This window comes from Petaurus breviceps, unplaced genomic scaffold, assembly GCF_028583685.1.
Source record: "Petaurus breviceps papuanus isolate PSGF00001 unplaced genomic scaffold, PetGlider_PUasm1.0 90895, whole genome shotgun sequence".
Classification (NCBI taxonomy): Eukaryota; Metazoa; Chordata; class Mammalia; order Diprotodontia; family Petauridae; genus Petaurus; species Petaurus breviceps.
The window spans coordinates 20,919,324-20,945,312 of record NW_027187372.1 but is presented as its reverse complement, the minus strand read 5'-3'; the positions used below and the strand labels follow the sequence as shown (position 1 = coordinate 20,945,312).

General features: G+C 36.0%; 1 protein-coding gene and 1 pseudogene across 1 annotated transcript in view; both read right to left on the bottom strand.

Moving 5' to 3' along the window:
* LOC138151035 (complement factor H-like) overlaps positions 1-25,989 on the bottom strand; it is a 112,228-nt gene that overhangs the window by 41,215 nt on the left and 45,024 nt on the right. The window contains exons 6-9 of the mRNA XM_069074470.1: positions 25,154-25,324; positions 23,502-23,675; positions 16,178-16,396; positions 3,254-3,430 (exon numbers count right to left, since the gene is read on the bottom strand). Of these exons, the coding sequence (XP_068930571.1) occupies positions 3,254-3,430; positions 16,178-16,396; positions 23,502-23,675; positions 25,154-25,324 (741 nt within the window). The remainder of the gene's footprint in view (positions 1-3,253; positions 3,431-16,177; positions 16,397-23,501; positions 23,676-25,153; positions 25,325-25,989) is intronic.
* LOC138151143 (large ribosomal subunit protein bL35m pseudogene) lies at positions 2,674-3,235 on the bottom strand (annotated as a pseudogene).

The window sequence follows — 25,989 nt, the reverse complement described above, 5'->3', positions numbered from 1 at the left end:
CTAAGTGTTTCAGTGGGTCATTTGAAAGGATTTCAATACTAGATACATTATCTATTTTTTTTTTTTAGTTTCACCTCGTAAGCCCTATCTCTGCAATGCCAAATCACTAAAATCAAATAATCAATCAAATGAGTTAAAATCATAGAGTATAGTTGGAAGTAACCTTTCTGCAATATCTTGAATAGATATTTTACCTATTTTGGGAAAGACCCTGAGAGGTTGCCCCTTTATTTCTCAGCAGTGCTTATTTTAACCCCTTCCCCAAACACGAGCATGGAAATGGTACGTTTCTTGGGTTTTGTACCAATGCTAAAATAACATTATGCCTTTCAAAGCTCAGCTCAACTGCCATCTCCTAGGAGGAAACTTTTCTCATCTTTTTAATTGTTCACCCTGACCTCTCTCTTCAAATGATCATGGATAGACATAGTTCGTTACATGTGCTAGTCCCCCAACAGCCTGTGAATTACACAAAAGTAGGGAGATATTTTTTCACTTAAGTTTCATATCTTCATCACCTTGCATAGTTTGGTGCACAAAAATTTCATAAATGATTATTAGAATTGGAGTGCAATAATACAAAGCATCTCAACATTTCTATCTCCTTTCTCCCTTCTGTTCTTGCTCCTCTTTCTCTATTTCTTCCTTACTTTACTATCTCTCTGTCTTTCTCCTTTTTTTCTTTTCCTCCATCTCTCCCTTCCATAGCTTCAATCTGTGTGCCCACATTTTTCTCCCCTTTCCCTGATCTTTTCACTTTATCTTTCTTTTCTTCTTCATCTTTCAGTTCCTGTCCCTTTTCTCCCCTTTCTTGAACTTTCTTCCCATTTATCTTTGCTTCTTTTGAAATCTCCTCCTTCTGAACTGAATATTTCAATATACCTGTTGATGCATTTTTGTATTGAAGTTGACACGAAGAAATTGTAGTGTTTTTATGGACAAAATAACTGTGAATTGTTATCCAAGCTGTCTTTTGACCCTCATTCACATGTCTACCTTTCTGATTTAATTGTTTCATTCACTTTGGGAGACATGTCTCTCCAACTACTTTCCCTAGACTGTTTCAGAAAACATTGTCATACCTAGGAATCTTTAGCCCTAGGGAGAAATAGTATAGAGACACCTTTATTCTACTGACAAATAATGACTGTACTCAAGAAATCATTTTTTTCCAGCAGGCAATATACGTAGGCAGCTTGTGGGAAAGAACAAATTAAGGTTATAGACATTTTTGAAAACAGATCTCTTGACCCACACTGGCTTCAACTTTATGACCCTTGCCAATTGTCCTAAAGTTAATCTAGAGAGAGCCAGCCTTACAGTAAAATTCTTGAGATGATTTCTCAGAGCTCCTTTTTAAGACCATCAATTTAATGGCAAATAGCATTTTTATGTCAAACTTTTTTACTACAGGGAAATGAATAATGGAGAAAGATGTTAAGCTGATTTGAGGGATTTGCCATTTTAGAATCACTTGTTTGTATAGTATATTTTAACATTGATAATTGAAGAAAAACTCAAACAAATGACCTTATAGCTCCCTGATTTATGACACATTTTATATATAGAAAACATTAAGGGTGAAGTGCCTCACTTTGCAGCTACAAAAAAAGATCTCCTCTAGCAAATGTTGCTCTCTGTGTGGAAATTAAAACAGTACAAGGAAACAAGTAACCCTTCTCGATGAATGCTCCCCAAGTCCCACTAATGCCCACCAAAGAAAGTTAGGGTTAAAAGAGAGAAACCCCTCTTCCTTTACAAAGAGAACAAAAGACCAAAGCAAAATAAGAATTGAAAAATAATCTCTTCTATAGGCTTGGGTGAGGAGCAAAGTCAATATTGTTCATTCAAAATTTTTGTGCCCACAGACAGAGCACAAAAGCATTTCCCAGTTCATTAGATGCCTTATTGTTCTTTAATGAAAAGATATTAAAATTCAGCCTGTATAATCCAAGTGTCTCCCTTCCCTCCAATTCTGAATGAACAAAGTCACATTTACAAAGAAACCTTAGCTTCTTTGTCTTAAAAAAAAAGTAAAGGAGACCACATGGTTTTTTAAACCCTGCCTTTCTAAGATTACTGAACATCATTCTGCATGCACTCATATAACAACCAAACTTGCTTCTTACTCTATAACCTGTGTCCAACATCCCAGCTCTTCTCTCCATGCCTCTGCCTAGGCTGTGCCCTGGGTCTGGAATACTCTCCCTTCTTCACTCTTTTATAAAATTCCTATCTTCCTTCAGAGCTCATCTCAAAGGGCTACCTTCTATAAGAAGCTTATCCATATACATTTTATATTTAATTTTTCTGGATATGTGTTGCTTCCCTTCACGAGAATCTGTGCTTTGTAAAGGTAGAGACTTTTCAACTTCTTTGAACCCTCTGTGCCAGGCCCTTAGATAACCTTGATAAGCAATTGCTGAAGGAAAGACTAAAAAGTGTTAAAAAGAAAAAAAAAGTAAATCTAAAATATGTATTTAACATAGACCATAGTCTTAAAAATTTCCCCTCCACAAAGCACAGTCTTTTGCTAATAAGTCTGATATATATTGGTATTTTGTATTGCTGCTATTTCAGACATTTGCCTTATTCATCCTTGTATGGAGATGTAAAGATCTACACATAATGAGAGAATCCCACGAGTTCTGTACCAAATGCCCTATGTCAGGTCTACACTTTGAGGTTCCTGCTGTGGTATTTCTGGAAGGGATCACCAATTCACTAGTTCTGCCTCTTCTTCATCATTTTACTGAGCAGTTTGCTTTGTGTTTTGCTGGACAACACCTGTTCTATCAGGTTTCTTTTCCCACAGCCTCTTCTTATAACCAGTCTTTTTCCTCAAAGACCATATCATATTTGGAGAAACCTAAAGAAGATGGCTTTCACGGATTCTATTTTCCTTTCCTCAAACTACAGTATATTGAACTTCTGACAAGTGGTCATAGGACAGTTGGAAGCAAAGGGGTTACACTATTAAGGATTGCTGAAGGATGACCACATGTCAGATTTCCAATAAATGGAACTAGTTTGACAGCAGGAGAAACAAGTAGTGCTTGCATATGGTTGAATGTTGTTCAGACAGAATGGAATCCATATACATAGTTTTGGAACAATTTTGGAAGGTGAATGAAACCAAAATATTAAGGGGTCAAATGAGTCCTGTGAAGGGCCCATGGCATAAAGGTGGCCACTGCCATCTTTGACAAACATAATATACATTGAAGGCTGCCATTGCAGTAGGGTTACTTACTGATCTTTTTACACCTTGTTTCAGTAGACCAGCCTTGTTTGGTGCAGGTAATTTTGTTTTCATTATTGGGAAGACTGTATTCATAATGACATTCAACTGTTATTTCATCACCTTCCTTATAATAAGCTTTTTGTGGCCAAAAATGTCCATTTGTCAATGAATAAAGATGGCACTTTCCTACAGATAAGAAAAGGAAAAAAATTTAGAACATGAAATAGCATATTAAAAGAAGAAAGACTGGTATCCATATTTGTAAGAAAAAAGAGGACAAATTATAATGAATAAAGAACTTTATTAAGCTTTTAATCAATGTGAAGTCAGAGAAGAAGAATTATCAATTTGTCACCAACATTCATTAGATTCCTATTATGTATAGGTGTTGTGATAGGCATTCCATTCAAATGTAGAAGACAATAAGAATATATATAAAACATACATAATACATGTAAAGACATTTAATGCATATAAAGACATTTAAATAATACACTTAAAAGGCAAAAGGGGCATCCTTGGAAAATGGCAGAGTAGGTCAGAAATTTCTAGGCTCTCCAGATTTCCTCCACAAACAGACAAAACACCACCATGATATGAATGTAGAGACGTAGCAGTAAAGATATAAATTAGTGGTTCTCCTAAGCCTCCAGGGGCTTAGATTGGGCCTGGATGAAGTGAAAACACCTCCATATCAAAAAGTTTATAAAATTGTTCTTAACTTGTGAAGAAATAAGATTATTGGGAGACAGCATAAGGGAGGGACTTTTAGAAGGGTGTGTAGATTAAGATTTAGGAGGGTGGAAGCAGAAGATAGGTAGAAACTTTTAGAAGGGCTTGTAGGTTAATATTTAGGAGGTTTAGGGGTAGAGGATATGGGAGGGACTCTTAGAGGGATAGGCAGAATAAAGAATAGAAAGGAAAGGTTAGAGGACAAGGTAATATGAATAGGGCAAAAAGAGAGTATGAGAGGGACAAAAGTGAGTACAAATAAGATGGAGGGAAACTGACAGTTAGTCATTAAAACTTTGAATGTAAATGGGATGAACTCACCCATAAAGCTGAAATGGATAGCAGAATGGATTAAAAAAATCACAATCCAGCAGTATGTTCTTTATAAGAAACACATTTAAGAATGAGAGATACACACAGAGTTAAAATTGAGGGCTGAAGTAGAATTTATTATGTTTTAGCTGATGCAAAAAAGGTAGGAGTAGCAATTATGAGCTCAGACAAAGTTAAGGTTAAAAATCTTAATTAAATGAGATAAATGGGGTAATTACATTTTGAATAAAGGTATTATAGACAATGAAGAAATGTTAATCCTAAAAAAATTTTTGCCAGTTATCATAGCATCTAATTTTTTTAAAAGAAAAGTTAAATGAATTACAGGTAGAGATAAATAGTTCCTCTATAATAATGAGGAACTTTAATCTTCCCCTGTAGAATAAATAAACTAAACAAATCTAACACAAAATAATTAAGAAGTAAAAGAAGTGAATATAATTTTAAATAGGATAGATAAAATAACTATCCAGAGAGAATTTAATGGAAATAGAAAGGAATATACTTTTTTTTTCCAATGGTTCGTGGTACCTTAAGAAATTTTGACCATATATTAGGACATAGACATTTTATAGTTTAAAGCAGAAATCTTAAACATGTCTTTGTCAGATAGCAATGTAGTAAAAATTATATTTAAGAAAGGGGAGATTAAAGAACCTAAAGAATGGAAATAGAAACAACCAATATGACATTCTAAGACAACAACCAAAAATAATAAAACGAAATCAAAAGAAAGAAAAAATAGAAATTAAAATGAAATATCTCATCAGAAAAACAACTGACCTGAACAACAGATTGAGGTGAAATATTATAAGAATAATCAGACTACCTGAAAATTACAATGAAAAAAGAATCTTGATGCAATAGTACAAGAAATTGTCAAGGAAAATCTCACTGAAGTTCTATAACTAAAAGGCAAAGGAGAAATAGAAAAAAATCCACCAATCACCACCTGAAAGAGATACCAGGAGAAAAGTTACAGGAATATCACAACCATGTTTCAAAGCTCCCTGATTAAGGAGAAAATATTGGAAGCAACAACAACAACAAATTAAATATCTTGGGGCTACAATAAGGATTACATAAAACCCAGCAGCTACTATGTTGAAGGGTCATAGGTCTTAGAATACTTTATTCCATGAAGCAAAAGAGCTAGGGCTATGATGAAAGATAATATACCCAGCAAAGTTAAGTACAATCCTGAGTTAAAAAAAAAAGAAGACATTTAACAAACTGAAAGACTTTCAGGTTGTTTTTTTTTTCACAAAAATAGCAGAATTTAAGGAAAATTTAACACATAACATACAAGAGAAATATAAGGTAAACATTAAGGGCCAGTTATTAGAGACTCAGTAAGGTCAAATTGTTTACTTCTTACATGTGAAAATATTATCAGTATTCTTATGACTATCTTTATTTGGGCAATTTGAAAGAAAGGCTTGGGATGAGCTGAGTATGATGGCATTATTAAAAAAAACTGTAGGGAGAGATAAAAAGGAGTAATGATCTCATACAAAGGAGGTTAAAAAAAGAAAAAATCTGATACAGAAAAAACTAAAAGGGGAAGGTCATTTGGAAAGAAACAAAAGGGCAAGGGGTAGGATGGGGGAGAGGATAAGGGAGAGCCTCTTCGAAAGGTAAGTAGGTTAAGAAATAGGAGGGCAATAGGGGCGGCCAGGTGGCTCAGCGAGTAAGAGCACCGGCTCCAGTGTCGGGATGACCTGGGATCGAATCCCGGGCTCAGACACTCAGCACCACACCCAGAAATAACTGGCCGGGTAACCTTGAGCAGGTTACTTAACCCCAATTGATTAAAAAAAAAAGAAATGGAAGAAATAGGAGGGCAAGGAGAGCAGGCAGAAATAAATCAGGGGAGTGAGGAGTGATCGGGGAAATAGGTTGAAAAGAATAGTGAGGAAAAGTAGGAAGGAGGAAATGAAAATGAACAGCAGATTAAAAGTCCGAATTCAACAATATGTTGCTTTCATGAAACTCTACAAAAATGAGAAATACACACAAAGACAAAATAAAGGGCAGGAGGATAATTTATTTTATAAAATGCAGGGATGGTAATCATGATCTCAAAGATAAAGCTAAAATAGTTTTAGGTAGAAACAGGACCTCTGTGCAATTCCAGCTCCGGCTCCCACCACCTCCAACCCATGTGAAAGGGGACTCTGACCAAACTTTGCAGCTACAGAACCCACAAAATGACACAGAGAAGCTAATCCCCCACTGAGGACAGTCCAGCAGGCCTGCGGGAATCGGCCAATGCAGAGCTCTGGGGGCCAAGCCCAGCTCCATGCCAAGGTCTTAGCTCCAGGGCGGGCCTGATCAGCCACTGGCTGGAGGGACTCCAGATCACCAGCAGCTGTGGCAATCTAGAATTATCAACACATAGATGCTAAGGACAAAGTGAGAGGTCAGTGCAGTGTGGACTTTGGGAACCAGTAGGTGGGAGTGTGTTGGCTTTTGCCCCCCGGGCAAGAAGCTGCTGAGGCATGTAGCCGCCCTCATGTGGCAGCTTCAGCTCCTGGCCTGAAGACTGTAGGGGGACCAAGCGACCATCCTGAGGGGTAATTGCTCTGGCTTGAACTGCTTGGATTTGGGTTGTGGTCTAGGCTGGAGGTCCTGGGCTATGTGCCCAGCTTGCCAGAGCATGTGGAGGCTTCAGAGAGGGCACCCAACTAATACCTCCAGCAGCTGAGAAAACCTCAGCGTTTGGAACAAAACTCCACTGCTTGGTGGCAGAGTCCTACTGTGGCAAAAAAAAGCCCAAAAGTCAAGTAATTGAGTGGCAAAATGACCAGGCAAAGGAAGCAAAGCAAATGAAGAATCCAACATTAGACTCCTATTTTGGGGGACAAAAAGGAGCAAAGCATGGAACAGGAGGAAGACAGTGAACTCAGAATTCCTGCACTAAAAGCTTCAAAGGAAAATATGAGCAGGTTACAAGCCATAGAGGTCCTCAAGAAGCAGATAAGAGAAGTGGATGAAAAATTGGGAAAAGAAATGAGAACGATGCAAGAAAATTATGAAATGAGACTCAACAGCCTGACTGAGGAAAATAACACCTTAAAAATAGACTAACTCAAATGGCAAAAGAGGCTCAAAAAGGAATTAGAAGAAGAATGCCTTAAAAAGCTGAATTTGTCAGATGGAAAAAGAATCTCAAAAGCTCACTGAAGAGAATCATTCCTTCAGAATTAGATTGGAGCAAATGGAAGCTAGTGACTTTATGAGAAATAAAGATGCTGTTAAACAAATCCAAACAACTGAATGAATAAAATGCAATGTGAAATAGCTCATAGGAAAAACCACTGACCTGGAGAATAGATCCAGCAGAGATAATTTAAAAATTATTAGACTACCTGAAAGCCATGGTCAAAGAAAGAACCTAGAAATTATCCTCCAAGAAATTCTCAAGGAAAACTACCTTGATGTTTTAGAACCAGAGGGCAAAATAGAGGTTTAAAGAATCTAATGATTACCTCCTGAAAAAGATCCCCAAAAGAAAACTCCTAGGAATATTATAGCCATGTTCTGAAATTCCCAGATCAAGGAGATAATATTACAAGCAGCCAGGAAGAAACAATTTGAATATTGTGGAAACACAATCAGGATAACTCAGGATCTGGCAGGTTCTACACTGAGGGATCAAAGGGCTTGGAATATGATATTCTGGAGGGCAAAGGAGATGGGATTAAAACCAAGAATCACCTACCCAGAAAAACTGAATATCATGTTTCAGGGGAAAATATGGTCATTCAACGGAATAGAGGACTTTCAAGCATTCTTGCTGAAAAAAAACCAGAGCTGAATAGAAAAGTTGACATTCAGATAAAAGAACCAAGAGCAGCATGAGAAGGCAAACAGGGAAATAAATCATAAGGAATTTATCAAAGTTGAACTATTAACATTCCTACATGGAAAAACAATAATTTTTAGCTGCACATGTACAACCTATAGTGAACTGCTTATCTTCCCAGAAAGGGTGATTACAAGGGAGGAAGGGAATGAATCTAGAATTCAAAGTTTTTAAATCAAATGTTTAAAATATATATATATATATATTGATTCATATATATGTATATATATATAATTATTAATGCTATTTTACATGTAATTGGGAAATAAGATGTACAGGCACTGGGGCATAGAGATCCACCATGCCCTAAAGGAAAAGTCAAAGGCAGTATGGGAGAAGATATGGGAGAGAGCAGATTGGAGGAGGAGATATCCTGTGGGACTGGTATTTTGGGGCGGTGGGTAGGGGAAAACCAGGGAGAAAATTTGTAACTCAAAATCTGGTGGAAATGAATGATGTAAATCAGAAGTTAATAAAGCATTTGAAAAAAATAAAGATGAATAAACTGAGGCATAGAGAGGTTAAGTAACTTGCCCTGTGTCACACAGCTAGTAACTGACTGAGGTCAGATTCAAACTCAGGTCTTCCTGACTCAAAGTCCAGAGTTCTCTCTACTGTGCCACCTAGTTGCATACAAATTAGTATCAACTAGTTCCAGGAAGCATAAGTAACACAAAAGAAAGTCCAAGCAGTCCAAAAAATAATAATAATAACCCAATCATGAGTTCAGGAAAGACTATAAGGGGCAGCTAAGTGGCACAATGAATAGAGCACCAGCTCTGGAGTCAGGAGGACCTGAGTTCAAATCTGTTCTCAGACATTTAACATTTACTAGCTGTGTGATCTTGGGCAAGTCACTTAACCCCCATTGCCCTGCCTTCCCCCCTCTGAAAAAAAAATATATGTATATGTATGTGTATATATATATATATATATGTATATGTATGTATGTATGTATGTATGTATGTATATATATATAATTGAGTGTAAAAAATCCATTAAATTAATAAGAAAAACAAGGAGCTGGTTGATAAAATAAAACAACAATAAAATAGATGAACCATTGGTTAATTTCATTTAAAAAAAGAGAAAAGGGCAGGAATTTGCTTGAGCTCCCACTCCAACCACCTCAAATACCTGTTAAAAATGACTCTAAGCAGATTTTAGAGCTACGTAACTCACAAATATACAGAGAAAAACAAATCTCTTGCTGAAGGCACTTGGCAGGCTGACAGGAAGGGACTATCATATCAAGCTGGGAGCCAAGTGCAATCCTGCATGAGCCGTGCAGGCCAAAACCTGGGGAAGGCCCAGGCAGCTGGAGCAGACTTCAGGAGAGTGAATCACCAGCAAATGTGATGGTTTCCAGACTTCTCAACCCATAAATGCCAAAGAGAAAGTAAAAGATCAGTGGGTAACCCTGTTGATCCTGGGTGAGAAAAGAGTGAGATCCGGCCCCTGTCCCCCAGGTCAACAGAGGTAGTGGCATAGCAGCTACAGCTGCTGCTGCACAGCTGAATCCAGAGGTCCTGGCCTGCAGATCATAGGGGAACCAAGTGACCATTCAGAGGGTAATCACTCTTGCTTTGACCTTCCTGGATCTGGGTTGTAGTCTTGGGTGGTGGTACTGGACTGAGGAATGCTAGTTAGGCAGAGCCTGTGGTGGCTATAGAGCGGGCACCCTCCTCATTGCTCTGATGACAGCTCTAACAACAGCTTCGAAAACCCCAGAAATTTGGGACACAGCTCTCTCCACTCTGGAAGCAGAGTTCTACTGTGTCAAAGAGCTCAAGAGTCAAATAATTGGCTGGCGAGATGAGCAAACAGAGGAAGCACAAGCAGATCATAGAATATTTTGGTGGGGGGACAAAGAGGATTAAAACATGGAACCAGAAGAAGACAACAAAGTCAAATCTCCTGCTTCAAAAGCCTCCAAGAAAAATATGAACTGGTCAGAGGCCATGGAGGAGCTCAAGAAGCATTTTGAAAATTAAGAAAGAGAAGTGGAGGAAAAATTGGGGAAAAAAAATGAGAATGATACAAGAAAATCATGGAAAGTGAGTCAACAGCCTGCTAAAGGAGACACAAAAATATACTGAAGAAAATAACACCTTAAAAAATAGACTAACTCAAATGGCAAAAGAGGCCCAAAAAGCCAATGAAGAGAAGAATGCCTTATAAAGCCAAATTGGCCAGAGGGAAAAGAAATTTTAAAAACTCACTGAAGAGAATAATTCCTTCAAAATTAGATTGGAGTAAATGGAAGCTAACGACTTTATGAGAAATCAAGATACTATAAAACAGTTCCAAAGAAATGAAAAAATAGAAGGCAATGTCAAATATCTCATTGGAAAAACCACTGACCTGGAAAATAAATCCAGGAGAGATAAGTTAAAAATTATTGGACTACCTAAAAGCCATGATCATGAAAAGAGCCTAGACACCATCTTTCAAAATATTATCATGCAAAATTGCCCTGATATTCTAGAACCTGAGGGCAAAATAGAAATTGAAAGAATTCATTGATCTCCTCTTGAAAAAGATCTCAAAAAGAAAATACCTAGGAATATTATAGCCAAATCCCAGAGTTCCCATGTCAAGGAGAAAATATTACAAGCAGTCAGGAAGAAAAAATTTGAGTATTGTGGAACAATCAAGATAACAAAAGATCCAGCAGCTTCTACATTAAGGTATTGAAGGGCTTGGAATATGATATTTTGGAGGTCAAAGAAGCTAGGATTAAAATCAAGAATCACATACCCAGTAAAACTGAGTATAATACTTCAGGGGAAAATATGGAAATTAAATCAAATAGAGGACTTTCAAGCATTCTTGATGAAAAAACCAGAGCTGAAGAGAAAATTTGACTTTCAAATATAAGAAGCAAGAGAAACACAAGAAGGTAAACAGGAAAAACAAATCATAAGGAACTTATTAAAGTTGAACTATTTACATTCCTACATGGAAAAACAATAATTGTAACTCATGAGACTTTTCTCAGTATGAGAATAGTTGAATGGAATATATATATGTATAATAAGGTGTATGTGTGTATAAATGTATATGGGAGTTTGTGTATATGTATATATAGACAGAGGGCACAGGATGAGTTGAATATGAAGGGATGATCTCTAAAAAATAAAATTAATAGGTGAGAGAGCAATATATTGAAAAAAAGCATAAAGGGAGAGATAGAATAGGGTAAATTATCTCATAAAAAAGCAAGAGAAAACTGTTACAATGGAGAGGAAGAGCAGAAAGGTGGAAGGGAATGGGTCAACCTTACTCTCACTGAATTTGGCTTAAGGAGGGAATAACACACATACTCAATCGGGTATCTTACCCTTCAGGAAAATAGGGGTGAAGGGGATAAGGAGAGGATAATAAAAGGGACAGCAGATTGGGGGAGAGTGTAGTTAGAAGCTAAGACTTTTGGAAAGGGACAGGGTCAAAGGAGAAAATAGAATAAGTAGGAGGTGGGATAGGATGGAGGGAAATAGAGTTAGTCTTTCACAATGTATCTACTATGGAAATGCTTTGTGTAACTACACATGTACAACCTATATTGAATTGCTTGTCTTCCCAAGGAGGGTGGTTGAGGAAGGAAGAAGGAAAGAATCTGGAAATCAAAGTTTTAAAAACAAATGTTAAAAAATTATTTTTTACATGCAACCAGGAAATAAAATATACAGGTATTGGGGTATAGAAATACATCTTGCTCTACTAGAAAGTTGGGAAGGGGATGGGAGAGGATATAAGAGAGAACAGATTGGAGGAAGGGGTATTCAGTAGGCCTGCTATCTTGGGGTGGGGCTAGGGGAGAGACAGGGAGAAAATTTGTAACTCAAAATCTTGTGGAAAGAGTGTTGAAAACGAAAAAAATAAATAAACTGTAGAAAAAACACAAAATTACTAGTTCTTAAAATGAAAATGGTGATTATACCAATAACAAAGATGAAATTTTAGGAGTTATTTTGCCCAATTATATTTAAATTTAACAATTTAAATGAAGTGAAAGACTATTTTAAAAATTTAAATTGCCTGAATTAATAGAAGATTAAACAGAATAGTTAAATAGACCTATTTTAGAAAAAGAAATTGCATAGGTCATAAATTAGTTTCCTAAGAAAGAAGCACCAGGGTCAGATAGATTTATAAGCGAATTCTATCCAACATTAAAAGATTAACTAATACCAATACCAAATAAATTATTTGGAATAATAGGCAAAGTAGGGATCCTACCAAACTCCTTTTATGAAACAAATAGAATAATGATACCAAAACTATGAAGAGTAAAAACAGAGAAAGCAAATTGTAGAGCAATTTCATTAATGAATATGGATGCAAAAATTTTAAATAAAACACTAGCTAAAAGATATATTACAAAGATTATACAATATGGCCAAATGGGATTTATACCAGAAATTCAGGGATGGTTTACCATAAGGAAAAATTTTAACACAATTAATTATGACAATAATAAATGCTTTAAATGATTACATCAGTAAAGGTAGAAAAAGATAATGAAAATTATTGTAGAAAAACAGAAAATGTATCAAAAGATAATGTATAACACTCAGAAAAACACTTGAAAGTATTAGTACAAATAAGTTTTTCCTTAAATTTATAAAAAGCATTTATCTAAAACCATCAGCCAGCATTATTTGTAATGGAGATAAACTAGAAGGCTTCCTGGTAAGATCAGATAGGAAACAAGAATGCCTACTGTCACCATATTGTATTGGAAATTCTAGCAATAACAATAAAAGGAGAAAAATATAATCAGAATAGGGAATGAGGTAATAAAACTATCTCTTTTTGCAGACAATATGATGATATACTTAGAAAATCCCAAATATACAACTAAAATGTTTGTTAAGCAATTAATAATTTTAGCAAAGTAGCAGGATATAAAGTAAATTGCCATAAATCACCAACATTCCTATATAACATAAATATAACTCTGTAATAAGATATAATAAAAGATACCCCATTCAAAATAACTCTAGAGAGTATAAAATATCTAGTAGTATACCTGCCAAAACAAATGCTAGAAATATATTTTTAAAATCATTAAAAAAACTTTATGCAAATAAAATCAAATTTAAATAACTGGAGAAATATTGATTGTTCATGGGTAAGCAGGGCCAATAAAATAATAATTACAATTGCACATAACTAATTTATATATTCAGTGCAAGTCCAATTAAATTATCAAAAATTATTTTACTGAATTAGAAAAAAATTATAACCACATTCATTTAGAAGAACAAAAAGTCAAGCATATCAAAGGAACTAATAAAAATATAAAGGAAGAAGTTTTAGCAGGACTATGTCTTAAACTGTATTATAAAGCAGTACTCTTCAAATCTCTCAGGTATGGTTAAGGTAGATCATGGCAACAGAGTAGACATAAAACTTATAGCAGCAAATAGAATACTAACTTTGTATTTTATGAATGTAAAGACTTAAGATTTGGGGATAAGAATTTATTATTTGGTAAAAAAAATTCAGAAAACTGGCAAGCAATATGGCAGAAATTGGTTATAGACTAATATCCTACACTATTCACCAAGATAAGGTCAAATGCCTCGTGTCCAAAGAACTATAAAAGTATGGGTACCCCCGTGATCCAGGAATGTTGTTGTTTGTCCCTTGTTCTCAAAGGAATCCTGTCAAATCTTAACTAATATATGAAAGATACTTTATTGTAAGAGATAAATATTTTTAAATTGGATGGTATAAGTCTTCTCTGTGTGTTTCATTTCCCATTAACTATCTCTTAATGATTCTGGATTCCATTGCTTTTACCTTCCTTTGGGCAATTGTTGTTTGTCCTTCATTCTTGAAGAGAACCATAACACCAGCTGATTTGCAAGTGAATTGAATCTAAGTGAGGGAGGGCTGTGCAAAGTTACCTTTTCCTCCAGAGCCAACTGGGTCCAGTGGCAAGACATTGATCAGGGTGACTGGAATACCACTACCAGCAATACCACTACCAGGTAGATATCCCAAAGATATTTTTAAAAGGGGTGTGGGAGAAGAACCTATCTGTACAAAATTATTGCAACTCTTTTTGCAGTGGCTAAGAATTGGAAATTGAGGGGATGATCATCATTTGGGGAAGGGCTGAACAAGTTTTGGAACATGATTTTAATTGAATATTTTTGTGCTATAAGAAATGACAAGCAGGACAATTTCAGAAAGACCTGTACTTTACACAAAGAGATATGGAATGAAGTGAGAATCAGAAAACAAAACAAAACAAAATGTTGTTCATGGTAACAGCAATGTTGTACAATGAACCGCTGTGAATGACTTAGCTGTTCTTAGCAATACAGTGGTCCAAGACAATCCCAAAGGACTCATGATCAAAAATGCTATCCAACTCAAGAGAAAGAACTGGTGGCATCTGAATACAATGATATTTGAATGACAAAGTGTACTATTTTCTCATCCTTTCTCTCTTCCTTTCTTCTTTTTCTTTCTTCCTTTCTTTTTTCCTTGCTACCTTATTTTCTGACTCCTTTCTTCCTTCCTCCTTGCTTCCCACCCTCTACCTCCCTCTTTCCTTCCTTCCTCTTTTTTTCTCTCTTCCTTCCCTCCCTCCTGCCTTCATTTTTTTCTTTCTTTTCTGTTTCTGTTTTCTTCCATAAAATGACTAATATGAAAATATTTTACATAATGGATAATGTATACACTATATCAGATTGCTTACCATTGTAGGAAGGGATGAGGGGAAGGAAGGAGGGATAGAATTTGGAACTAAAAACTTTTGAAAAAACAAATGATAAAAAATGTTTTACATGTAATTGAGTAAAAATGAAATACTATTAAACAATATAAAAGGAAAAATTAATGTTGGAAAATCACAAAAGCAAACCTGACCCAAAATAAGAAGTGATAAGGCATTTCTCCCTGCTTTTTGTAGAAGTTTGGGGTCCTTGTGTATGAAACATTATATATAGTCAGATCTTTTTTGATGTATTCATTTTTTTACCATTTTTTCTTCTTTCTCTTTTTTTCATAGAAATAAATCCTTGTGGGGCAGCCAGGTAGAGCAGCGAGTAAGAGTACCGGCTCCAGTGTCAGGATGACCTGGAGATCGAATCCTGGGCTGAGACACTTAGCACCCACCCAGAAACACCTGGCCATGTAACCTTGAGCAAGTTACTTAACCCCAATTGCTTAGGGGTGGCCAGGTGGCTCAGTGAGTAAGAGCACCAGCTCCAGTGTCGGGATGACCTGGGGATCAAATCTGGGCTCAGATACTTAGCACCACACCCAGAAATAACTGGCCATGTAACCTTAAGCAAGTTACTTAACCCTGATTGCTTAAAAAAAAAGAAAGAAAGAAATCCTTGTTATAATGGGTTGACTTCTAGGAAGTAAAGGGTGAACTAAAAGGGGGGAAATTAGGAAATTAAAGATCAAAGAGTTGAATTAAAATTCATCTTATAAATTAAGGGCAGTCCAGACAACAGTGTACCAGTCACACTGTCAGAGCTAAAAGAGAACAGATAATCATAACAAAGAAGCAGAAAGTCCTTTAGGGGAATAGGCCACACTATCAGAGAGCAAGCAATGGTACCTTAGAACAGACAGTTCTACTAAATAAGCCAAGTGTAATTTCATAAAATGTTCAGCATTATCAGAGAACAGGAGGTACTATCCAAGAAGAAAGTGTAATCAGGGAAGCAGAAAGTGATACCAGAGTTCAGTAATGCTGAACACAGCAATTGCCTCCTATGTTAATGATTTATGAAGGGTGGCTCTTAATATGAAGAGACTTGAGAATTTATAATGTTCATTTTACTTTCTTCTGATAGGTCATGTCCAACATGTATCAGGGGGGAATTAATATTTAATTCCCTTCTGTAGTGTTCAATGAGGATATCACAAAGATCTCACTGATAAGAAATGTTACATCCTTTCTAAATATAATCTGGGACTTCCTCTCACTTGTGCCCATTACAAATAGTTTAAAGAAGCACACTCACTAAGGCATTTTGGCACTGGAGACCATCCTTCTTCAGTACAATAAAATGATGTCCAATAGGATGAGGGACGTCCTTGAGCAGGTTCATAATGATCATTACAGTGGTAGTACATTTGTTTTCCAATATGCGTTGGAAATGACCTTCGAAAGTATTCCTCGTTTTGCCAATATGGTATATAAAGTTGTCCATTTTCAATATCTGGATATTCACAAGGTCTCACTTGGGAGAAAGTAAAGTAAAAAGAAATTATTTTCCTTATTAACGATTTTAATTAATTAATTTTAATTTCCTATTATGAATACACACTTTACAATATACTATAATTGCATTCCTATTATTTGTGATCTCAGAATTTACACTGATTTAGAATCATAAAGTTAGAAGGAATTTGTGAAAGTTATCTCAATTCAATTCAACAAATAATTTGAAATGCCTACTACATACAAGACATTATACTATGCAATTAGGATGAAAAGACAAATGTAACCTTCTTTGCTTTTGAGACCTTATATTCCACTAGGTGCTCTGAGGATAATAGCATCTAAATTGTATGAGATGGTTTGTAACTTGCCTACTTTAAAAAATTTCCCTAAAGGAAATTATTAAATTTTTATTTCCTACAAATTTCTCAGTAATCCACCCCAGGATCAAACACAGTCTATAGGACCCCATGAAAGAGTTGTTAATTTCCCAGTTGTTCACTCCCACATTCACCACCTCAGAAATACAGTTAGTTCTGCATAAAATATCAAAATATATCCACTCTTGCCAGCCCTCTCCTTTATGAATGAATGAATAAGAATTTAAATGCCTTCTTTAAGGAATTATGCTTATTCAAAATTAGCTAGGCAATTATAATACCAAAAGACATTAAGATATATGAAAATTAGGTTGGATCCCTGAGTGGGTCATCAACTATGATATGGAAATGGTTTGATATTGTAGAACACCTACTATTCCACCATACTCTCATCCCTTGGCTTATATGACTATGCTATCTTGCTCTTTGTTCCCCTCACATCTATCTGATCATTCCTTCTTAATCTTCTGCTACAATTCCACCTATCTTCTTATTAAATATTAATATCCTCCAAAGTTCTGTCCAGGGATCTCTTCTCTACTCTTTCTTAACATTTGTGTTGATTTCTTCAGCTCCTCTCAGTTCAATTAGCTCTATGCAGATTATTCTCAAATCTACATATCCAACTTCCTCTCTCTCCTGAACTCTATTCCCCTCTCACCAACTGCCTGCCACACATTTTAATACAAATTTCACATCAGTATCTTAGACTCAATACATCTAGAATTGATCTTACTCTATTTCCTGAAAATACCCTTCCCACACACTTTCCTTTTTCAGTTTAGGATTCCATTCTTCTACTTTTTTTTTTTTTTGCTTTTTGGAGGGCAATTGGGGTTAAGTGACTTGCCCAAGGTCACACAGCTAGTTTTTGTGTATGTGTGTGTGTTAAGTGTCCGAGGCCAGATTTGAACTCAGGTCCTTCTGACTCCAGGGCCAGTGCTCTATTCACTGTGCCACCTAGCTGCCCTCCATCCTTATAATTACACAGGTGTAATGGTAATGGGAATTTGAAGATCTTCCCTGCCCCTTGTATTAGCAAGCTAACAGGTACTTAGCACTTAGTTTCAAGTTCATAATTGTGTCAAGTATTAAAACCCAGAATTTGTGAATCCCATGGTGGGATGGACTTGCTGATATAACAGGAAGGGGCAGTAAAGGGAGGAGCTAATAGGTATATAAGGAAAAGTCCTAGATGGATTTTCTGATCTTCTTGGAGCCAGGTTTTGCAGGCTGAGGAAGAATGATTTTTATTTTGAGAACCTGGATGAAGTGATTTTGATTCTGGGAACCAGCTGAAACTTCTGCTGAAGACTTCCAAGGGCCAGCTGGAGCTGCTGAGGAGCTGCTAAGGAAGCATGACTGTGGTGTTGGTACTTTATTTGTTTGTGGCTTTTTTAAGTCTTGACTTCCCAGGAACAGAGATTGTGAAGGATTGAAGGTGGGCTGGATACTGTGAGCTTCAGTGTGGAACAGGAACTGCATGGAGAGCTAGACAAGGAACTGGGAGCTGTCTACCTTTGAACACAGATGGCAGTTTGGTGAATCCAGGCAGGAGCTGGGACCATGGAAGGGAAACCATGAAAACTGAAAGCCTTCCCCAAGTCAAGATGAAATGATCTCTCCATGGATACTGAGTAGTGGCTGACACTGATGTGAAGTTTTGCTTTGGGACTCCCTTTGGAAGAGTTTTGTGATTTGGCCAGATAAGACTCTAGGCAGCCATTGAGCTACCCCACCCCCACCTCTCCAGCTTTTAAAACCCAGATGTTGGTTCTTCCCTCTCTGGTAACTAACTAGGTATGGATGTAATGGTAAGACAGTGGTAAGCCCTGAATTGTGTTATTTTCTGTTGAATAGTAACTTATGGAATCATAATTTATTTTTGATTGTACTGTGTAATTTAATTAAGGACTCTGTGATTGACTAAATGAATGTACTATCCAGGGGTGGAGTACTTTGACTTTTGTATTTTGTGTCCCTTAAGGAGGAAAGTCTTCTTAATGATAATTGAATGATTGAGTTGGGGAGAAGCCTCCTTAAAGGATGATTGAATAATTGAGTTACTAAATAATTATACTTTGTTGAAAACTATTGTGACCACTGTTGTGAAATCTATGTGGCCATTTTCTGTGATAAGTTGTAACATTGTGAATGCTGTAGCTTGATTTTCTGTGAATGTTTTGCTCTGATTTGTTATTGAATAAATAGAGTGTTCACTATAATATGTAATCAGAACCTTGAAAGCTGTTCACAGCAGTATTCTTCTGGAAAGCTGCTTGTACTTGACTTTATACATCTGTTTTTATGGTACTTTGTCAGATTTGTCTGCTAATAGAGGGTGGTGCTGTTGTTACAGAAGGCCTGGGACCTTGCTACTGGTTCAGAAGCCCTGAAAGAGGATTTTCTTGTTGTGTGTTTACAGAAATCCTGGAGGAGTGTCTTGCTGATGATTTCAGAGGTCCTGAGACTGTACTGACTAATTGTGTTGATTTCTCAGACCTTGTTGTTGGGTCTATGTTGATTTCACAGGCAGAAAGTGAATTGATAAGGATGCCAACAATGAGAATGAATGTTATTGTGGCTTTGTTGAGCTGGTTCCCTTTGTTGAGCAGAAATTGTGAAGAACTTGAGGTGGACCAGACACTGTGAGCTTCAGTATGGAACAGGAACTGCACAAGAAGCTGGACAAAGAATTGAGAGCTGTCTGCCTTTAAACCCAGGTGGCAGTTGAATAGATTTGGGCAGGAGCTGGGACCATGGAAGCTGACAGCCAGCCTTGAGTCAAGATGAAAAGATGCCCCCCCCATGGGGAATTTAATGCAAACTGATAAAATCATGACTCACTATGGCCTAGGGGTGGAGAACTCTAACCTTTATATTTAGATAATTGAGTTAAGGACTTGTCCATTTAAGAAGAAAAAGTACTTTTTGATTGAAGAGATTAAGACAATGTGACCTGGGGGTAGAGGACTTTGACCTTTGTACTTTGTGTCAATTAAGGAGGCTTGCCTCTTTAAGGATGATTGAATCAAGGACTTACTAAATAAATGTTATCTTCTGCTTAAAATTTTGTGACCACTTTGGTGAAAACTATGTGGCCACTTTAGTGATAAGTTATTAAATTTTAACATTGTGAATGCTGTGCTTTGATTTTCTGTGAATGTTTTTCCTTAATTTATTACTGAATAAATAAAGAGTTCACTATACTGTGTAATCAGAACCTTAGAAAACTGTTCATAGCAGCAGTCCTCTGGAAAGCTGTTGTGCTTGGCTTTACAAGTTCACAACCTTTGATTCATCTTTCACCTTTCCCTTTCTACTATCTCACATATCCAATTTCCATGTCTTGTTGATTCTATTTCCATGACATTTCTCTTATCTTACTCCTTTATCCTAAGATTCACAGTCACAACTCTAGTTTATGCCCTCATAGCTCTTTGCTAGAAGACTACAATAGCTTTTTTATTTATTTTTATTTTTTTTAAAGCAATCAGGGTTAATTAACTTGCTCAAGGTTATGCAGCCAGTTATTTCTGGGTGTGGTCTGAGTATCTGAGCCCGGATTTGATCCAGGTTATCCCGACACTGGAGCCGGTGCTCTTACTCGCTGAGCCACCTGGCCGCCCCTAAGCAATTGGGGTTAAGTAACTTGCTCAAGGATACATGGCCAGGTGTTTCTGGGTGGGTGCTAAGTGTCTGAGCCCAGGATTCGATCTCCAGGTCTTCTCAACACTGGAGCCGGTGCTCTTACTCGCTGTGCTACCTGGCCACCCCAACAATAGCTTTTTTATTGTACTGGATATGTCTAGTCTTACTTCTTCTCCAAAACATCCTCTGCACAACAGCCAAATTACTATTCTTAATACACAGGTCTGAAAATGTCATTTGTCAACTCAAAAAATTTAGTAGTTCCTTGTTTCCAGTGTAGAAAAAAAGTCTTAGTCTGTAATATAAAAGTTCCCATCATCAGATTCCCTCCTGCCTTTCAAAGTATTTCATATCAGTATCTGTCATGCAATCTACATTCCAGCCAAACTGGACAAGTAGGTGCATCAAATGTGGCATGCTGTGTATTATCTCTAGGACTTTGAACAGTCTGTCTTTCATGCCTGAAATATACTTTACTTTTAACCTTTTAACTTTTAACTTTTTAACTTTTAACTCTTACTTTTAACCATTAAAATGCTCAGCTTCCTTCAACACTTAGGTCAGTTACTAACTCCTACATGAAACCTCCATGTTATTAGTGCTTTCTCCCATCTCATCTGGTATTTACTCATCAGAGCATATAAGAAATGTTTATGTTCATAGTATAGTATTCTCAGATTTTTTTTTGGTGGGGAGGGAAATTATATCATCCTTTTCTATAAGAATGAAATTGTAAATTGAATAAAAGCCAATACAAGAAAAACTTTTTAAAAATTTTACAAAGAACATGATAATGATTTTTAAAGCTATTTAAATGAATTTCAATGTAATATTTTTGTGCTCATAGACTCATTTCTGAATAAAATGTAAGATATATGACTATAAAGTAAGAATACTTGTTTCTTTTAAACATGAGAAACCTTAAACTTCTAAATAACATTTATCTGAAGAAATTGTTAGGAATTCAATGGCATTGCCCCTACTCAAAATATTTTTGAAAGTTCTTTATTGGAAATGCCCTCATACTCAATTTATAAGTCATTTGGGGGGGGGGGGAGGGTAAAAGATGAGGTGGAGGGGACCTGTAATTTCATGGTATAGTTTCCAAAAAGTAAACTACTTAACAATGCAAATCAGAAACTGTGCTTCAGTTTCAAATCTTACAATGTAGCTTGGGCTATAGAGAAGCAAAGTACTTTCATCACAATCCCAAGAGCAGTGTTTTGGAGGCATCGACTAGTTTGTTTTCTTTGGACCACACTTGGGATTTTGCTGTGATTTAGGGACTCTTATTAAAAAAATTCAATGCTGATTGGATTTCCACTCTGCTTTTTATAGTCCTAGAGGTTTTCCTAGAAGAAGTTAAATGACTTGATGAGGCTCACGTAATCAGTGTAATTCGGAGGAAAATTTAAACCCTAGTCAGCCTTCTGTTACAGTTGACTATCTATAATATACCATGTTACTTCATGGTTATAGGACATACCAGAAAAAAATCACTAACATTTATAATTAGACCTTGGATATTGAACTTATGTTTATCCCCAGTTAGAAGGAGACAATGCCTTAAAATGTACCTACTGATTTATAGTTTAGTTGTGGCCTGAATTGATGCGAAGTTTCCTTATCAAGGAAATCATAGATTCTCAGGTGCAATGAAAAACAAACAAATGCAATTTCAGGTTCTGGTTTCTTCTTTTATTAAATATATAATTACTTCCCCAAATTCTGTCCTAGAAGGAGTGAACTTTCATCAGCCACTGATCTAGTTCAGGTTCTCATCACTTTTTGTCTAGACTATTGAAACATCTCCCAAATAAGTCTCTCTGCTTCAAGTATTTCCCTGTTCAAATTCATCCTCCACACAGCTGTAAAGGTGCTTTTCCTAAAGTACAAGTTTAACCACATCCTTCTTCTAATCAACCAGTTCCAGTGGCTCCCTATCACTTCCAAGATCAAACATAAACTCCTCTGTTTGACCTTCAAAGCTCTTCACAGTAAGAACCTAACTTACCTTTCCAACATAAGTGCATTATTGCTCCCCTTCATGCATTTGGTGGTCTGGTCAAACTACTCTTTTTTTTTTTAAGCAATTGAGGTTAAGTAACTTACTTAAGGTTATACGGCCAGGTGTCAAACTACTCTTTATTGTTCCTTACACACAGCATTCCATTTTATGGCTCCATCCCTTTGCATTTGTGGTCCTTTATGGCTTAACTTTTCCTCCTTAACTCTGCTCAAAGGACACCATTTTCTTCAATTGTCAGTTCAAGTGCCAGCATTAAGCCTTTCCTGATCATTCTACCTGCTAGCACTTTCCCCATACAAAATTACCTGTTACCTTTTTTTTTTGTTGGGGGGAATTGATATTTTGTGTTTACATCTATATGTATATCTCCCTTGATAGGTTATAACTTCCTTGAAGGAAGATATTGTTTCACTTTTGACTCTGTATCCCCAGCACTTATACTTTTGTATCAACTAGCACAGGATACTTGTCATATGATAAATAGTAAATGAGTGATCAAGAACCTTTTTTGTAGAACCCTGATGCCTTAAACCTCAAGAATTTTCAGACCAGACTATATGATAAATAGTGGCAAATATCAGAGGAATGATCTTGCAATCTGAATCTATTAGGCATTAAAAACACATAAACATTCAAATAAAGAAGGAAACTAAATTGAGTATCTGTGAACTGGAAATCAGGATATCATTGACGATGCTACATTTCTATGATTTGTGAGAACTTGGACTGATAAATGTTCCCCAAACTGCTGTAGTACCAATGTGCAAACTGGACTGGTACCCTGCCAAACATTTTCAATTCAGTGGATTAGACATTTGTTTTTCCAGGGAAAATATTTTGGTCTGTTAGATGGAAATAATTAAAAACATATATACTTTGGAGAAGTTTCCCTTTCATTCTGTTCTGATAGAGCTAGAACATTCCAAATTATTAAGTGAGTGATACCAACATAGGATTCACATTACAAAATCAAGAAAAGCAGATATATTGACATAATATTTTTAGATAAAATAAGCAATTATTTCATAGTCTTTAAAGTAGAACAAGACACAAATGAAACTTACAGCTACATCTTGGAAGAGGTAACCAGCCTTCAACAGTACATTTTGCCTTGTTTCCAGTTAGTGGTGGGTAAAAACCTTTTATGCAGTGGTATGAGATTTCATCATTTCCTCTATATTTATCTTTCTGAGGGTGTATATTCCCATTAGCCAAGGGTGGGGGATCACATGTGATTTCTAAAAATAAGCATTTCATTAACAGAATTAAAGTATAAGAGCTACTGGTCCATAAAGATTATGAAATCTACTCAAATAACACAATACATTTTAGTTTCACTTACAAGAATCATTTAAGTTCCTCTTAATTCAAAATGGTTGTCATGTTGTATTCTAATAACTCACATGACCTTTCTGAAAATCAATATATATATACCAGATAGTTTACTAAATTTCATATCATTTGAATACAGAAAATATATTGAACTTATTTTTATGATAACATAGTATTTCATAATCTTTCAGTACCTCAGAATCAACATTATGAAGAATATTTTTTCCCACATATTGCCACAGTGGAAAAATGAATGTTTGTAGCTTCCTGCTTACAGGGAACTTTTTTTTTTTACAATTTTGGATGAATGAAAATTTATTTTAATTAAGTTATATTAATGATAGACTTTCTCTATTTATATCTCAGTCAATACCTTATCTGACCATGGATTCTGGGCAGTTCCACTTGCTGTTTTGACATAATAATGCTGGAGGACTTAGAAGTCTTCTCACATGGTATACCATAATGCATGGACCACAAGGAAACTATCTCTTCCTTTGCTGTACATCTTTGATGCGCCCTCCCATGTATGCTATGAGTGCTTAGCTGTTTATCCTCTGTATCTTTTATCTACTAGCCATAATTTTGTCTACTAGAGTAAAGCAGAATAAATCTCTCTCTTCCACATGAAAATCATTTAAATATTAGAAGACAGCTAGCTACCACATACTACTTTGGTTCTTTCTCCTACAAGCTAAAGATATTCAGATCCTTCAACTGTTTCTTTAATGACATAATTTGAATATTCTTCAGTATCCTACTCACTCTCCTTTAGATATACACTCATTTGTCACTAGCCCTTTTAAAATATGCTGATCAAAAATAACCACAGTATTGGGAACTCAGTCCTTCTAGTGAAGACCTCTGTAACTATCCTGATCTAGGCACTACTACACTTGTTTTAATCTTATGATAACTTTTTGGAAACCACATTGCACGGTTGGTTCATATTAAATCTGTGGTCAATTAAAACCTTCCTGTCTTTTTCAGACAACCTGCTGCTTCCAAAATCTTGCCCATCTTATACTTTCTAATTTCCTAACCCTCAATGTAAGATTGTATTAGAAGCAAAACAGTGTAGGGGGAAAAAGGAACCAGGAAACTTGAATTCTCTTTCTATCTGTCATTAAAGAACTGCATGATCGTAAGAAAGTCCTTCACTGTCTTTAGCTCCAAGTTTCCTTACTGCAATATAAGGAGATTGGACTAGATGATTTTCAAAATCCTCTCCACTTCAATGATTTATTACTGATAGAGCTCATCTTACTGGTTTCAAGCATGTCAACCATTCTGTTGGGAGGAGGGAAGAATTCTTTAAAAAGCAACTAAACATGCAATTGATTACATAAATATGACTTGAGATAATAAAGAAGTAAAATTTGACCTCTACAAGACATAACTGGAATCCAGCCATATTTAGTGCAAGTGGCATCTCCTCGTTCACTATATACAAAACCTGGATCACATGTATATTGCAGCCGTTCATTCTCCTTGTAAGTTGATTTTGCAGCTAAAAGATTCCCATTCTCAATGATTGGTATTTCACAGAAAATTTCTAGATAAAATGGAGAAAATAGCAAAATGCTTTTTAAATGACTGGTAAAATAATGTTAAGAGAAACAAATTTATAAAGAGGTAACATTGGAAAGAAAAAAATAATATTTTATCTGAATAAAATAACATAAATGCCTCAACTTCTTGGCATTTCTTTTGTCTTTCTTTTAATCTGTCTCACATAGCTATTGAAGGAATTACAACATTTTGACAAAATGTATCACATTGCTAAAAGGTTAACCTTAAACCAATTTGTTAGCCTGAAATAAACAGCAGACAGTGATATTCAAATGTGCATATCCTCTGCAAATTTTTTTATAAATTAGATTAAAACATGTGTCACTGGTATTATCACTATCAGAAATATGTGTGTATGGGGGATGGGGGGGGTAGGAAGACATCCAATGATGCCAATAGACTTGATGAGGACAGCAGTTTCTCTCTTTTGCTGGGTTTACCTGAAGACAAAACAAAATTTGAAAGCAGTAAAAATTTTGGGGTTGTGGTGAAATCTTTTTGAAAGAGAGGAAAGGGGAGAAGGAGGAAAGGAAAGAGAGAGAGAACCAGCCAGCTACAGAAGTTAAAGGGATGGATGGATGGAGAGAGAGACAGAGAGAGAGAGAGAGAGAGAGAGAGAGAGAGAGAGAGAGAGAGAGAGAGAGACAA